Source organism: Poromitra crassiceps, assembly GCF_964638095.1.
Source record: "Poromitra crassiceps genome assembly, chromosome: 3".
NCBI classification, from domain to species: Eukaryota; Metazoa; Chordata; class Actinopteri; order Beryciformes; family Melamphaidae; genus Poromitra; species Poromitra crassiceps.
The window spans coordinates 8,664,812-8,681,808 of NC_139625.1; the positions used below are offsets into that span (position 1 = coordinate 8,664,812).

The 16,997-nt window shown below is 46.0% G+C and overlaps 2 protein-coding genes and 2 pseudogenes across 4 annotated transcripts in view; all 4 read right to left on the reverse strand.

Annotated features, from left to right (window-relative positions):
• LOC310774280 (putative ATP-dependent RNA helicase DDX4) overlaps positions 1–16,997 on the reverse strand; it is a gene marked incomplete at both ends in the record, with an annotated part of 249,099 nt that overhangs the window by 110,526 nt on the left and 121,576 nt on the right. The window lies entirely within an intron of this gene.
• LOC310774181 (cyclic nucleotide-gated channel alpha-3-like) lies at positions 275–7,433 on the reverse strand (the record flags this gene model as incomplete). Its single annotated transcript, XM_083634257.1, has 7 exons — positions 275–1,635; positions 1,744–1,850; positions 1,949–2,050; positions 2,823–3,038; positions 3,768–3,821; positions 5,962–6,102; positions 7,387–7,433. 7 exons carry the CDS (start codon positions 7,431–7,433, stop codon positions 275–277), a joined length of 2,028 nt encoding a protein of 675 aa, XP_083490383.1.
• LOC310774182 (RNA polymerase-associated protein RTF1 homolog pseudogene) lies at positions 9,519–10,976 on the reverse strand (annotated as a pseudogene). The gene is made up of 2 exons: positions 10,632–10,976; positions 9,519–10,415 (listed from the first exon to the last, which is right to left on the reverse strand). The product of its transcript is annotated as an RNA polymerase-associated protein RTF1 homolog pseudogene (transcript).
• Positions 12,508–14,673, reverse strand: LOC310774183 (TRAF3-interacting protein 1 pseudogene; annotated as a pseudogene). The gene is made up of 2 exons: positions 14,009–14,673; positions 12,508–13,708 (listed from the first exon to the last, which is right to left on the reverse strand). The product of its transcript is annotated as a TRAF3-interacting protein 1 pseudogene (transcript).

The window sequence follows — 16,997 nt, forward strand, 5'->3', positions numbered from 1 at the left end:
TCCAAAATTAAGCAAAAAATACCCCATAAATTTGGGCCAGGTGGTGTATGCATTAAAATAGTCAAAATTACCCCTCTCCCCTCAGCTAAATGATCGTCAGATGCTGCACGTCTTTCTAAAAAGGATAATAAATTCAGCTAAATTGTATTTGTGTATCAAATTGTCAATATTATTAAACAGGAGAAAAATCAGTTGCATACATTTAAGTCCCATCGTCACATGCTACACATGCTGGAGTAACACTGCCAAATTCACTTGGTTGTCATTGTCCACATCAGCGATGATCCGCTCTAAGGGTTCGGACCTGGTTTTCCATATTGGAGAGCCGCTGCTTGAGCTTCCGTTGGTAGGAGTCATACCGTCCTGTCAGCTTACCAAATTTGACCGTCATGACGTCCAAGTTACCTAACAACTGAGTGACTTTGTTCTCCAGGTCTTTGGCGTCAGGACCAGCATTGGCAGCTGACTCGTCTATTAGGTTGTCTTTCATCAGGATGGCCCTCCCCTTATCTTCTAGGGCATATTTTGCATCAGGGTACTCGAGGAGTGCCTCCATCAGATCATCCTTGGACAGGGCAAAGAGGTCAGAGTAGCCAACACTTCGGATGTTGGCCGTTCGTCGGTTGCCTGCTTTGCTGCCCTTGATCCCGAGGATGCTGATTTCCCCAAAGTAGGCTCCATCGCTTAGGACCACGAACTGGGTGACTCCATCATCTGCTACCACGGCCAGCTTTCCTTCCTTGATGATGTACATTTCCCTGCCGATGTCGCCCTTCTTACAGATGTAGTCGCCAGGACTGAAGACTTGGGGCTGAAGCTTGAGGACCAACTCGACGAGCAGTCCTGCTTCACAGTCCTGAAAGATGCGCACTTTCCTCAGGGTGTCCATATGCACATTGATGGCAATCTCGGCCTTCAGCTTGTCCGGAAGGTTCCTCAGCACCTGCTTCTCATCGCAGGTTTTCTGCTCTGTCCAGAGGTAGTCGAACCACTTCACCACCCTTACCTCCAGGTCTTTGCTGACTTTACGGAACTCCATGTACTGCTTGATGGAGTCGATCTTAGCCTGGAACTCTGCACGTGCAGCGTTCATGTTCATGATCATGGCACCAACGTTACCTACAATTGTGGCAAAGATCAGGACCCCGGTGAGGAAGTCGGCAACCACAAATAGGTACTCGACATCTTGAACGGGGGGCGGCGTCTCCCCAATAGTGGTCAGGGTGAGCGTGGACCAGTACAGGCAATAGATGTACTGCCTTGCCAGGCGTGAATACTTTGGGTTGTTGATGTCCGGATACACCCAGGTGTCTGAGCCAAAGCCCAGGGTTTTGGAGATGGCAAAGAAGAGGCAACCGTTCCAGTGGATGATGATGATGATGTAGAGCACAAGGTTTCCAATTCGGAAGATGTTGGGGAAGTTGGTGCGAGTTTCGGTCCGGTCAAAGAACTCGAAGAGGCGACCTAGCTTGAAGAGACGGTTGAACCTCCATTCCGGGTTGTTGATACCAATTTTGAGAAATACCAAATCAGTGGGAATCATTGACATCATGTCCAATTTGAACTGTAGTGTCTTTGTGTAGTTCTCTTTCAGTGTCTTTGAATCTTTAACGAGCAGTCCCTGCTCCAGAAATCCTGTTGACACATAACATGATTTGCATTATACTTTTTTTTTTTTTTACAAGAGATCTATGGTCCAAAATCATCGGTTTTCTGTAACTTCACAAGCATATTTTAACTGACCTGTCCTGGTTCTCACAAAGGTGTCTAAATAATAGAGAACATCTGAGGTGTAGTCTAAAACCATCCATAGCTTTGTGTTTGTGGACTGCAGTTCGTTGAAACAAGCCCTGTAGGGGAGAGCAGAAAGACGAGAAGCTTGGTCATCAAAAACCTCTCAAACAAAAAATGAGTGCTAAAGGAGATAGAAAATCACAGGTATTAAGACCTTGCCACCAGGACCATCAGGTTGTAGAACACCGGGATTGAGATTGTGCACAGCCAATAGTAGTACATGTCTGTGGCAGGGTCCATGATCCACACCTCCTTTCTGAATGAGACACGGCAGCATTGATTCCAACATGAGATGCCCAGCATTTGAAAAAACAAACAAAAACACAATTATTCTCCTCTGCCTTCTCTTAAGCCCCCCCCCCACCCACCTATCCCTGTGTGTCTGTGTCATGTTTGTCTATTGTCTGTTGCACTATAGTTGTCCCCTTTTCTAGGGTTTTGTATTTTATAATCCAATCAAAGTCACAAATGTGTTTCCCTACTATAAAACCGCTCAAAACGAACAACTGTAGTTTGCCTTGGGAGATGTTTCAGATGTGCAGTAATTGCCCAGGTTTGGTCTTTCCCAAGGCACTTCTTTAGGTAGAGAAATACAGCAGCAAACCAGGATAAACTGGCATAATAATAAAATCACTGAAAATAATTTGCCCAGTAAATTTCATTCAACATTTTTTTCCTGTGAGCCACAAATGACCCATTTCCAGGTGAATAAGAAATATTTAACGTTTCATGGTTTCCAGGATTGCTTTGTGGTCCAGACATATAAAATTCAGGGATGCAAACCAGTCACCTTTAGAATGCCAAAAGGACGCTTAAGATTTGTGTGTGTGTGTGTGTGAGAGGTGAGACCTTCACTCCATAAGTTTGCATTATTTGCACTTGTGTATGCGAACAAGTTTGTCCCTATTTTGGCATTAAAAAGATGACATGATGAAAAGATGTCACCTAAAGGTGGCTAGTTTGCTTCTCTGAAAATGAGTGACTATTGAACACATTATTCCCATTTACTTTGTGTGTGTCATACTCACGGAGGCTCTGGCTTCTTGTCGTCCTTTTTATCATCCTTCTTGTCGTCCTTCTTCTCGTCTTTTTTCTCGTCTTTCTTCTCGTCTTTTTTCTCGTCTTTCTTCTCGTCTTTCTTCTCGTCTTTTTTCTCGTCTTTCTTTTCGTCTTTTTTCTCCTCTTTCTTCTCATCTTTCTTTTCGTCTTCTTTCTTTATTTCTTCCTTCTTGTCGTCTTTTTTGCTGTAAAAGAAATCAATCTGTCTGATTAGCTGGAAATGCATGAACTTGGCATCATGCAGTAGACCCAGGAAGCCAGAGGAGGGCAGCATGATACAGTCCAGACATCCTATGAGGGTTTCCACACTTTATTAAACATCAAATTCAAGGACTTTCCAGGACCAATTCCCTCAAATTCAAGGACGCAACACAGCCTCGTTTGAGACATGCATCAAGGTTAATTACTGTTACAACACTGAGAATGTTTCTAATGAGAACTAGCAGCTTTACAGAAGCTCACAGATAACTATTAAAAAGACAAACTATGAAACTATAAGTCCAAGCACTTTCAGGCCTTGATTTTTGTCACCCTAATTTACAAACTTTCAAGGATTCCAAGGACCCGTATTTAGCGAAAGTTAAATGGGTGTTTTCAGACAGAGCAAGGAACAGAAATCAATTCCGTAAACTTAACATATTCCACTATTCATACACGATGCCATGCCTTCATGTTTCCTTACAGCAATAATAAATAGGAAATTGGTTTTAATTGCATGAATTAGAATTTTGTGCTCATATTGAACTGTTAAATGTATTTGTTGAGAATGGGTGTAGATACAATGCAATGGGTTGGAAATAAATCTCACAGAGCAGACATTCCTCATATTCCAGTTGTATCGGACTGCATTACAAAAGGTGTTAGAAAATGACAATATGTAAACCTATGTAACACACATAATGTACTGCACTTACTCAGTGTTGTTGCAGTTGTTCACATTTAGTGCAGCCACAGGCCATAGAGGATCGCTAGGAGAGGAAAAAGACTTGTAAATAAGGTCAGGAGCAACTCTCACATCAGCATCAATGATGTTTTGGTCACACTTTACTTTTCAGACCAAGTACCACAAATTACCCAAGTACCACTTCACACTGCAGATACCAACATTTATTTATTTATTTATTAGAGGGAAAAAATCACTGATTTAACCCTGCAATAATTAGCTAGTGCAAAATTAAGGCAACACAACAGATAAACATTTTATTTGGTGATAGGCTGATGGCAGTCAGCAAGGCTCATGAGTACCTATTAGACAGATAGACAGATACGATACACTTAAAATAGCTGTTAACTAGCATGATATACTGTAGCATTGTAGCTATAGCTATTTAATTTCTAGTTGCAGTATGATTTTGTAAAATGGTGTCTAATAGTGTATTAAGATTTCCTATTTGGTTTCTAATTAATGTAATTTGGTATAACTAATAGTGTCCAAGTGTAGGATATTATTATTATTGTAGTAACCTATATTTTGGGTCTAATATGGCATTATATGCAGCTTCTAATTACAGCATACTTTTTTATGGTATGGTGTCTAATTGGGGCAGGGGTGGGTCATTATTTTTCCTGGGGGGCCACATGAGAAACCCAGATTGTTCCTGGGGGGCAAAAAATAATTGTCATGATGTACCTTCTTATTTTATCACTAGATTAAATGATAGAAAATATACTGTGCACTTATTCCTCAGCCTTTATTATTGAAAATCACTGCAAACAGCCAATTTAGGTCATCTCTTTCGATTTGTATAGCTTCATAAGTAATATGGTGTGATTTGTCTTGGACCTCCCGGGCCAGGCAGAACCATCATGAGGACCACTTCTGGCCCCGCCATATAATGCCCACATCTGAATTAGGGTATAACTTTGTTTATTGTCTAGTGTCTAATAAAGAACATATTTATTGTTTTTGTCTAATTTGTTATATCTTATTTTATGGTCAAATAAAGTGTGTGTGTGTGTGTGTGTGTGTGTGTGTGTGTGTGTGTGTGTGTGTGTGTGTGTGTGTGTGTGTGTGTGTGTGTGTGTGTGTGTGTGTGTGTGTGTGTGTGTGTGTGTGTGTGTGTGTGTGTGTGCGTGCGTGCGTGCGTGCGTGCGTGCGTGCGTGCGTGCGTGCGTGCGTGCGTGCGTGCGTGCGTGCGTGCGTGCGTGCGTGTGTGCGTGCGTGTACGTATGACCATGTTCTTATCTTAACATGTTACTGTGCAGGTTGAGAAGCTAATTATTATATGATGCTACCAAATGTTAGTGAATTTACACATATTTCCAAATAATTTTCAGGATTTGTTTTAATGTGCTTCATGGACAAGGCAAGAGTTGTTGTTTTTTATTCCACCAGGAAAATTGATCTGTTGACATTGTACATCACAGAGAAATAGACTAAACTGACTTTCAAATACTTCCCTGGGTGGTGAGTATCCCACTCACCACACTGTGTTTCAGATTAACAGGGTTCCTACACATTTTCAATTAAAAGAAATTGCATACTTTTTCCAGACTTTGATTTGTTTTGAAGGTCTTGTCTGATGTTCAATATGATGCATGCATATAGACATCTTGCCGCTGCTAACTAGGTCATCAGTGTATAGATGAAGATTGTTCTTCACAGCCACAAATATCAGAATATGTGAGATGATTGGCAGGATTCCTATGCAGTTTGCATTTTAATTAAAACTACATATTTCTTCCAGATATGTTCTTGGCTGATGTGATTTTGGTGAAGACCCTGTGTGCTTGACTGGATGTGATTTTGGTGCAGAATATGTTCTTGACTGGATGTGATTTTGGTGCAGAACCTATGTTCTTGACTGATGTGATTTTGGTGCAGACACTATGTTCTTGACTGGATGTGCTTTTGGTGCAGAACCTATGTTCTTCACTGGATGTGATTTTGGTGCAGACACTATGTTGTTGACTGGATGTGATTTTGGTGCAGACTCTATGTTCTTGACTGGAGTTGATTTTGGTGCAGACACTATGTTCTTGACTGATGTGATTTTGGTGCAGACCCTATGTTCTTGAGTGGATGTGATTTTGGTGCAGGGTAGGGTACAGTATTTGACATAATGCATGCTTGAGTCATGGGAGCGGGTTCCCAGGGCTAGAGCTGACCTCCTGGTGCAGTTCTGGTTGTTCCGAGGGGGGGCGCTGCGCTCTGCCCTCCAGGCTCGTCTGAACTCGGCGTGGCTGCTGAGGCTGGGGTCCGAGGGGCCAACGCTCCCATCCCTCCCCAAGGTCACCAAGCGAGACAGCCTTGGAGAAGATGTTGGATAGACCACATTAGTTTATCCACAGCAAAATGCGCTTATGGACATTTTAACAGGTGGGCAAGAGATGGAAAGTACCGGTAACTAAGTACCAATACTTTGTTACTGTGCTTAAGTAGGATTTTAAGGGTATCTGTACTTTACTGAGTATTTCTTTTTCCGACAACTTTTTACTTTTAATCCCTACATTTTAACACAAAATCTGTAGGCTACTTTCTACTCCTTATGTTTTCAAAACAGGCTAGTTACTTTAGTTTTAATGCACGATCCCAGCAAACACGGACGAATCAAGAGAGCCCAATAGGGGGCAGCTCAAGTCACATCACTCACCAGTCACCACTGAAATATCCCTGAGTATAACTAAATGGTTGCATTCAATGTCAAATAAATCACGTATTCTTCAATCTGGTCTACTCTTCTCAAAAATCTGATCAGCACGTGGAAGCAATCTCCGCTGATTAACAAGCTGTTTGGTTTCGTGGAGGGTTAAGCCTACATTGCAACCAGGAGATCAATTTTGAGGGGGATAAGTCAGAATACCAAGAAATGAAGACGTAATTGTGAGGAAAAAACTCACTTTTTTATTTGATTGTGTGGTAGGAATGAATGGTCTTCCATTAGCCTTTTTCACTTCCCACCCAATTCACCCATACCATTTTGTGTCTAAAAGGCAGTAAGTAACACAGGTGCAAGCAAAACATGAACAAGTGCCCCAGCACTAGAGCACCTAAATGGATTGGAAGTTGGAAACCCTCATTAATGTTTTGCTTGCACCTGTGCTACTTCCTGCCTTTTAGACACAAAAAGGGTTAATTGGGGGTGGGAAGTAACCTCGCGTCACCAGGCTCTTTCCCGAGGAGAAGAGCCTGGTTCCCATTACACTTGAATTGCACGGCGTGGTTCTGGCGTAGACCCCGCCCAGCTTCACCAGAACCAGAATTGTAAACCGGACACACCGGATACGTGCCACATTTTTATCGTTCCCTCGTTGAAACGCTGATTCGAGTTGTGTAGGATCACCCCGAACAGGCGGCGATGCCATATTGCATCAATGTTTTGTTTTATGTACTAGCTATGTAACTTTTTAACATTAGTCACCTCGTGCTATCAGGCTCTAGCTAGGTAACGTTAGCTAAAACGGAATAATTTTTTGGCACACATGTATCTGGTAAACGGGTTCCGGTTCCGGCCATTGCGCATTGGTTTACGCCCCCAGGTCCAGAAGCGGTGGTCAGTTAGCGTCAGTTAGTGCTTGGTTAGGGACACTCACCTGGACAGCAGGCCTGTCCCTGTTGACGCCTGATCCTCAGGATCCATCGACCTGAAACACAATGGAGGACAGTTAGACAAGTCTGTCCATCACAAGCACAACCCTAACCCAATCACCAGAATAAAACGTTGGCATTTTACGTGTCTGACAACCAGGGAAATATCAACGTAAATTTTGAACAAAACGTGTTACGTCTGCAAAATACTGTAGCCTACGTTACTAAAACATGGCATTTTATGTGGACAATCTCAATGTAAATTTGAAACAAAATGCTGGTTTGAAAACGTTGTGGCCGGGCACGACCCATTGCAGACTGGATGCTTGCTTGTGGTGTTTTATGGGACTGGATGCTTGCATGTAAAAACACACACTGCTTCCACTTATATAGGGTGAGCCAGGAAGGATTTATGACATGACTGATGGCATCACAATTGCTCGAGTGACATCACTGATGGCATCACAATTGCTCGAGTGACTGATGACATCACAAATACAACCTAATTGCCCTAGGTAATTAGGGCAATTAAGATGCTCTTTAGGCCGTGCATGCACTGTGGTCTCAATTTTGACCAATCGAAAATCTGTTTGATACTTTTGTGTAGGACCGTCTAACGATGCAGATGCTGAAGTTTGGTGTCGTTTGAAGAAAAGATGTGGGAGGAGTAGGGTTTAATTAGTTTTACAGTTTTTGCAGTTTTACTTTCTTTAGACTTCATAATTGGCCATAGGTTGCATTGTACAAAGGTTTCTCCTCATTTGGGCCCACATTTCGGTGAAAGTTGCAAAACTGTAGCACATTTTTTATGAATTTTCAAAGTTTGAAACTTTAGACGGTCACTGTAGGGCGACCATTAGGACTATTGACGCCAAATTTGCGTCAAAGACGTTTGGCATGGGACTGGACATTTGTGCAAAGTTTGGTTTATTTGTTTATTTTCATGCATGGGAAGTCGAACTTCCCGGGAGAAGAATAATATAATATAATATAATATAATATAATAATAATACAGGCAAATACAATAAGTGGCCCTGTCGCTTCGCTGGCCCGGCCACTAATTACCAGGTAATTACCCGGTAAATACCAGGTAGTATTTACTAGATATTTTCCTGACAACTACCAGGTACCCGGTAATTACCTGGTATTTACCCAGTAATTATAGATTATAGATTATAAACCACCACTATTACCCATCAATTTGTGTAAATGTGACCGTGTTAGGTTGATAATAACTCAGATATTTACCAGGTATTACCAGGTATTTACCTGACAATGGCCAGGTATTTACCTGGTAATAAGCAGGTATTTACCCGGTATTTACCAGATATTAACCTGATAACTACCAGGTATTTACCCGGTATTACCTGGTATATACCCAGTAATTATACTATACAATAACTTGTAACATGTACATTCCAAAACGTTATCAAGTAAAACCTCACAAGTTACCCGGTAAGTAAGCTTAAACTGTACTGTAAAAGGAAGCCTTGTTTGTTTCCATAGAACACAAACTTGTACCATGTACCATGTAGATTTTGGTCCTCAGGAATGCCATTTTCCAGCTCAACGCGATATCTCAGGAATGCCTTGACACAATTTCTTAAAAATTTGCCTCAAACATCCTCGGAGGCCCTTTATCCTCACTCAGTGCGCCCCTCGAGTCAGCAAAACTCCAGATTTTCATGAGTGTCCCTATTTTTAGCCCTTTCTCCTGCTGTGCTCCTGATTTCATAGTAATACATGAACTCACATGGCTGTAGCGGGCTCAGTTTTAAAGCCAGAGTGAACTATCGTATGAAACTAGAAGACCTAAGAGCTCTGTTTACCTTTAGAACCCAACACCGAAAGTACCAAGCAGGCACATTCCAGATGCAATCGTCTTCAACGTGTAGCAACGAGCTAGCATTGCTGATATTATTGTTTCACAGCGGCGCAGGCATTTGAGACAGACAGATTTGTCACGGAGGGAGCGGAAAGGAAATCCATATATGGTCGCAGCCGGTCAGTCAGAGCGGGTCGGAGCCAATGGCGGAGCTTGCAGGGAGCGGAAAGGGATTTTCTTCCGGTGGCGTCTGAAATGGACGCCACCAATGACAGAGCTTATATACCAGCAGCCTGTTTCCATACAGCCAGACTATTCGCTGGTTGGCTTGGGGGCATCTTTGTCTTTCTGGCTTGCTTGACGCAGTTTGTTCTTCTCTGCAGAATTTGGATCTTGCCCCCACGACCCACAGTCATACTTCTGGTTTAGGTGAGCAATGATAGCTGCATGGACCGTTGGGTCTCGGGCATTAGACACCATGATGGGATTGCACTGTCTTCGGGTGAAAGGATCCATTTGCTGCTGCTTCTGGGCATTCTGACCCTCAAGCACAAGAGCTTTTTGAGATTCCGTGGTGTTCCAACTCCTGTTCCTCTGATTAACATAGCTGATGACAGAGATTTTCTTGGTCCTCTGCCTGTCAAGTGCTTCCGCCCTCTCCTCGAGCTCGTTCAGCTCATCCTGGATCACTTTCACTTTATCGCCGTCTCCGCTCCTGCTTTCTTCGGACATTTGCCATTTGAGTTGGGTTTTCTTCATGGCAAAATTTGCCGGGGCTTTTCGGGATCGCTCCGTCTCTTTCACAATACCCTCCATGTCGTTGTCATTGAACTTATAATAGTTCATAGCTTCTTGGATGGACTGCACTTTTTTGGCGATTTCATCAGCAGTTGGGACTTGCATCCCAGCGATTATCATCGCCCCTTTCCACTTCATGAACTCGCTTTCTGTGAAGTCCTGATTTGACACAAACTCCAGTCTGAAAACCCGCGTGTCGCCACCGTGCCTTAATTGTAAGCCTTTGTTTGTTCTCGTTGATCCAAGCTGGTAAACCTTGGCCGTCTCAACCACGTCCACTATCTCAGCAACCCTATAAACTGGTTTACTACTGCTGTTACCAATCCCTATCCTCACAAAGCAGCCGGTCACAGTCTTGGCAAAGAAGGGCCTGTGGCACCAGTGCTCCAGCTTGTGCCTGGACAGGCGGACCTGGTTTAGCTCAGCTGGTACTGAAACTGGGCGGACCCGGTTTAGCTCAGCTGGTACTGAAACTGGGCGGACCCGGTTTAGCTCAGCTGGTACTGAAACTGGGCGGACCCGGTTTAGCTCAGCTGGTACTGAAACTGGGCGGACCCGGTTTAGCTCAGCTGGTACTGAAACTGAGCGGACCCGGTTTAGCTCAGCTGGTACTGAAACTGGGCGGACCCGGTTTAGCTCAGCTGGTGCTGAAACGGGGTGGGATTTTGGCAGAGTCTCCTCTTTTTCGTCGTCGTCATAAGATGAAGAACGAAAACTCTGATCACTTTTTACTGATGCCTTCTTACACTTGGCAGGGAGTTCTGCTGTTGTGTTCTCCGTCTCATGCTCTGCCCTCAGTTCTTCCATGGCCTGGGACCTCCTTGGCTTATTAACTGGCTCTTCCTGCTCACCTGTCTCAACCCACTTCCTCTTCGCCAAAGACAACAGCTCTTGATCTAAATTGTCATCACTAGCAATGTCTTCAGAGTCGGGGTCGATCACAACTCGACGTTTCAGTTTCCTTACATTCATCATTATTAGCTACAAGACGAATCTATCGATGCTCTATGTTGTTGCCAAAGGGTTCAGGCTTTATTGGCTGGGCTACGAGCAAGAGTCTTCCACTCTTATAACCCCAGCAGGGAAGGATTTATGACATCACCGATGACATCAAAATTGCTCGAGTAATGATGTGTGATGGGTCATGGTGATGTCACTCGATGAGTGATGTCACCGTGCGATTGTGATGTCATCAGTGCTGATGTCATCAGTGATGTCACTCAAGCAGTTGTGATGTGTCATTAGTGATGTCACTACCCACAACCCCCTGCTCCAGATCTACAGTCACGATTTGCGTCACGTTTTGTGTCACGAAAGTGACCAAGTGACAAGCCAAAGACATTCAGTTTACTGTAATAGAGGAAGAAAGAAACCAGAAAATAGTCACTTAAGAAGCTGGAATCAGTAAAAAGTATTACTCAAATGATTAGTCGATTATCAAAATAGTTGTCAATTACTTTTCTGTCTATCGACTAATCGATGAATCGATGAATCATTGCAGCTCTGCACGAATGGGAGGGAGAAGCGATCAAGCGAGCTAGAACCGTGGATGAAGAGAGGGCTGGGAGAGCACGAGACGAGAGAAACAAACGTTTTTGTGCGTTAAAACTAAAGTAATCTCTAAAGAGAGATTAATAGGGCATCAGTGATGTCACCACTTGATGTCACTCGAGCAATTGTTATGCCCAGTAAATGACGTTATCAGTGATGATGTCACAATGTGCAACTTGAGCAATTGCGCAAGTCACTGAGGACACACACACACACACGCACACCGCCCGAGTTGCTCGAGTGATGTCACTCGAGTGATGTCACTTGAGTGATGTCACTCGAACAAAGTTATAACAATGTTTTTGAGCACATGAAGATGCGGCAACAACATACTAAAGTACAGATACATGAAAATTCTACTTAAGTATAGTACTTCTGATTCCCCCCCATTTGTACTTGGCCAATTTCCCCCTGCTGCCCTGGTCGCTGTCCCCACCCCCTCTACCGATCTGTAGACTAGCACCATACTTCCTCCGACACATGCGCAGTTGTCAGGGCTTCTTTTCACCTGACAGCGGGGAGCTTCACCTGCAGGACGTAGCACGTGGGAGGATCACGCTATTCCCACCAGTTCCCTTCCGCCCCGAACAGGTGCCCCGGCGACCAGAGGAGGCGAGGCGCTAGTGCAGTGACCAGGACACATACCCCTAATCCGGCTTCTCACCCGCAGACACAACCAATCGTGTAACGCCTGACCAAGCCGGAGGTAACACGGGGGCGGGGACCTGCGACCCTCGTGTTGGTAGGCAGGGAATCTACCGCTACGTTAGTACAGTACTTAAGTACAAATACTTAGCTCCAGGACTACACTACCCACAACCCTGCTGCTCCACCAGGACTACCGAAATGTTATGAAGGGACTGTAGAGGACTGTATAGGTTGATTCGTTGTTAGTTAGCTGCCGTTTGCCTCTGGGTTGTCGTTCAATACACAAGATGAAGAGGTCTTCAGGTCACTCAGGCACTAGGCAGAAGCTGATGCCAGTCACCATCTTCTGAATCTTCTCTTCATTCTTCAGAACGTTGGACTTGACAGCGCAGATCTTATCCTGCCAGTCCTTGATCTGCTGCTCCAGCTCGGCTAGTTTGGTCCTAAGAGGCTCCAGTGCCCGGTCAGTCGATCTCTGCTCCTGCAGCAAGGCCCGTGTGTGCTCTTTGTTCTCCTGGTGCCAGGTGTGCAGTTCAGCCTGCATGGCGTCCATGTCCTCCTGGATGTAGTCCATATTGCCCAGCGGCAGCGTGCTGCGACACACCGCCTGGATGGACGAGCGGAGGCGCTCAATCTCTCGTGACACCATGTCGCACTCCTTTTTGCGCGGCGCCTCAGATACCAAATTCTGTTCTCTAGACTTTGCGGACGACGGTGACACCTCATAATAGTCTTCCGTGGTCTCAAGGGTCTTTTTCACAAGCCCAAGTCTCTCTTCTCCATTGGGTTCCTGTGGGGACTCCACTTCTATCTGCATCTCCGGCATGTCTGTGGGTTGAGCGACAGCCTCCCCCACCAGAAACTGTATGTCGTCATCCTCTTCCTCCATGATGACGGGTGTTGAGGGCTTTGGCCTGGCCAGCCTCTCTGCTTGGACCACGCCTGTATAGCTCTCCTGTCTCTTGAGCCGGGGAGGGGCTGGGCTCGCGCTCCTGGGCCATGGTATGTGCCTGTTGCTGGTCGCCATGTGCGATGGCACTGCAGAGTCTGTAGTGTCTCCATGCTCCAGGGGGACGGCTCTCTGGGCCACCTGATTATCTCCATCTGACTCACTGTCAGATTCATCTTGACTTCCAGCCTTGGGCCTCCACCTCTGCCCCTTGGCAGACGAGGGCCGAGGTATTCTGGCTGGAGTGCCAGGCTGGTGGTTCTCAACCACTTCTGCTGGCTCTGGTTCCGCTGACACAGGTTCGGTTGTTATGCTGGACTCTGCCGAGTTGGGTGTCCGCTGTCTTTCCTCTGATAGTCTCGTCTTATAACCGCTCTGTATAGTTTTGCTCTTCTCGCTGTCTTTGTGTCGGTCTCTGTCCTTCCGCTCTTTCTCTCGGTCTCTTCGTTTCTCCTTGTCTCTTTCCCGCTCTTTGTATCTCTCCCTGTCATGATCCCTCTCTCTGTCCTTGTCCCTGTCTCTCTCCCTGTCATGATCCCTCTCTCTGTCCTTATCCCTGTCTCTCTCCCTGTCGCGACCCCCCTCTCTGTCCTTATCCCTGTCTCTCTCCCTGTCGCGACCCCCCTCTCTGTCCTTATCCCTGTCTCTCTCCCTGTCGCGACCCCCCTCTCTGTCCTTATCCCTGTCTCTCTCCCTGTCATGATCCCTCTCTCTGTCCTTATCCCTGTCTCTCTCCCTGTCGCGACCCCCCTCTCTGACCTTATCCCTGTCTCTCTCCCTGTCGCGACCCCCCTCTCTGTCCTTATCCCTGTCTCTCTCCCTGTTGCGATCCCCCTCTCTGTCCTTATCCCTGCATTTCCCTCGTCCTTTGTCTTTGTCCTTGTCTTGCTCCCGGTCGCGGCTCTTATCCTTGTCGCGGTCGTGCTTGTCAGAGCGCCCGCTGTCACGGTGTGGCTCCTTCTCGGCCTCTCTCCGCCGGCTCTCCTGCTCTTTAGGTTGGTCCTGACTCTCGCTGCGCTCTGTGATCTCCTTCCTCTCCTCTTTGTGATGGCGATGTTCTCGTCCTTCTCTGTTCTCCTTGTCCTGGGACCTGGAGGTGCCGGCCTTGGTCTTCGTATCCACCTGGACTCCTGCGAGCACTTGCTTCACTGCATCCTCACTGGGCAGCTTTTTGAGACAACACTTAGCAATGACCTGCAACAGCTCATTGGTCTTCTCAGGCTCTTGGCCGGCCACGATGCGTGCTGGCTTGGCTCCCAGGGACTCACCACTCACCAGCATCACCACATCTATAGCCTTCTGGAGGAAGGTGATCCTAGAGTCCTTATCCTTAACATTATCTGACTGCATCTCATTGTCTCTGTATAGGCCTTTCATGAAACCAGTTCTCCCGATCACCTCACTGAAGAGGTCGTGTAGATATCGAAACTTTGGTCTGCTTAGATGTTTCTCCTTGAGTGGTGTTTTTTTTATCACTTTGCCCAGCATGTCCTGGGTCTTGTTTACTATTGCCCCATTCATGACAGCACTTGCCACCTTTCCTGAGAAAGCAACACTATTAACATAAAAGAGATTGTGATGTCATCAGTGAGTGACGTCATGATGTGAGTGATGTCACCAGTGATGTTACTCGGTGATTGCTGCCACTCAGTGAGTAGTCTCAATGCCAGACCCATGAGAGTTCTTACGCTGATACACTACGTTACTGCATGCTGCAGAGCTCTCTCTGGGTCTGGGACACTTTCCCTCAGCTGGCTGGTTATGGGAGGGAACCATTCACTTGGCCAGTGGTGGTTTCAGTCTTCCCCAATCAGTAACGACTTTGCGATCAGACGACATGGGAGGCGCAGCCCACTTTTCGAACCGCTCTCTCATCGGTGCTACGACCCCTCACGATTTCAGATGGAAGCCCATCTTTATTGTCACACGAACACACTACAACACATGCATGCGGCCACAACACACACTCATGCTGACGGTGGCCGGTGAAATATGTCCTCTGCATTTGACCCATCCAGGCTTGTCCTTTCCTCCGGGCCGGGGGCAGGCCAGGAGCAGTGGTCGCTTTTTCTTTCCAGCGCCCGGGGACCATCATTGGACCAACTTCAGATGTTGTCGTCACTGGTCGGATGATGATCTTCTGCATGTTTTTAGTGGGGGGTTATGCACGGAGGAACCCCCTGGGGGGTACGGGGAGAACATGCAAAGTCCACACAGAAAGGCCCTTTCGACGAGATAGCCCACCTGGGCAGTAGGCACTGAAGATATGGGGGGGTCACAACTCCAGCGCCCACAGCGTCCCAGGCGAGAATCGAACTCAGGATCTTCTAGCTGTGAGGCAACAGCGCTACCGACTGCGCCACCGTAACCCCTGTCACTCATTCAAATTCAACCCGCCTTCAAAAACCAGCTGTGGCTGTGAAGTGGCACAGACTCATTTATGTAGTATGCGGAACGCAGCGATTCAACGTAATATTTGAGTCTGGGAAGAGAGACATGTCTTCAGGATGTCACCCTGAGTGATATCATCATTACATTACATTACATTACATTACATTACATTACATTACGTAATTTAGCTTTTATCCAAAGTGATTTACAATATCACATTTTGTCAACAGCAGAGAAATCAACTATGCAACACAGTCTATGACAGCTAAGACTTTCTGAAGGAATAGACTAGCACTTGTAGAAAAGGTACGTAGTTTCATTTTGTTGGATTCCCCCCCTAAGAGATGTTAGATAGATAGATAGATGGATGGAGATAGATAGATAGATAGATACAGTAGATAGATAGATAGATAGATAGATAGATAGCCTACTTTATTGATCCTTTGCAGGAAATTGATACTGTATGTCACATGATGCAGCTACATTCAACAGTCAGGAAAACAACATACTACCTACTATACAACTAAAAATGGATACGCTGAGAAGAGCATACACAGCATACCATTTATTTACTGTGCAAATTAAAAAGCCTGATGGCAGCTAACAGGAAGGACTTCCTGTAACGTTCAGTCCTGCACCTGGGTGGGATCAGCCTATGACTGAAGGTGTTCAGCAGAACCACCTCCAGGGCATGGAGTGGGTGAGCAGGATTGCTCATTATGGAGTAGTTTATTTTTTTTATATATATATACCCCCCCCCCCTTCCCCCGATTTTTTATCCCATTCTTATTCTTAGTGCTAATTTTAATTTATTTATCGTGGTTGCTGCTCCACCCTCTGCCGATCTCGGAGAGCCAAAACTGACTCCATGCTTCCTCCGAGACATGGGCAGTAGCCAGCCACTTCTTTTCACCTGACAGGGGAAGCTTCACCGGTAGGACATAGCACGTGGGAGGATCACGCTATTCCAACGAGTTCCCCTCCCTCCGAACAGGCGCCCCTAATGACCAGAGGAGGAACCACATCAGCAACCAGGATATTGCATGTTTTGGTGTGGGGTTCCTATATGAAGGAAACCCCCAGGGGGCATGGGGAAAACATGCAAACTCCACATAGAAAGGCCCTTTTGACGACCCCACCCGGGCAGCGGGCACTCGAGGACATGCGGACGGGCACGCACTCCTTCAGCGCTCACAGCGTCCCAGGTGGGAATCGAACCCAGGACCTTCTAGCTGTGAGGCGACAGCACTTACCACTGCACCACCATGCCCCCCCCCCCATTATGGAGTGGAGTTTTGAGAGCATTCTCCGCTCTGCCACCTGCTGGATTTTGTCCAGTTCAGTCCTAGAGGTGGAGCTCGCCTTCCGCATGAGTTTAGTTATTCTGTTCTTGTCTGCTGTGCGAGCAGCCTCCCCCCAGCACAGCACACCAAGGAACAGAGCACTGGCCACCA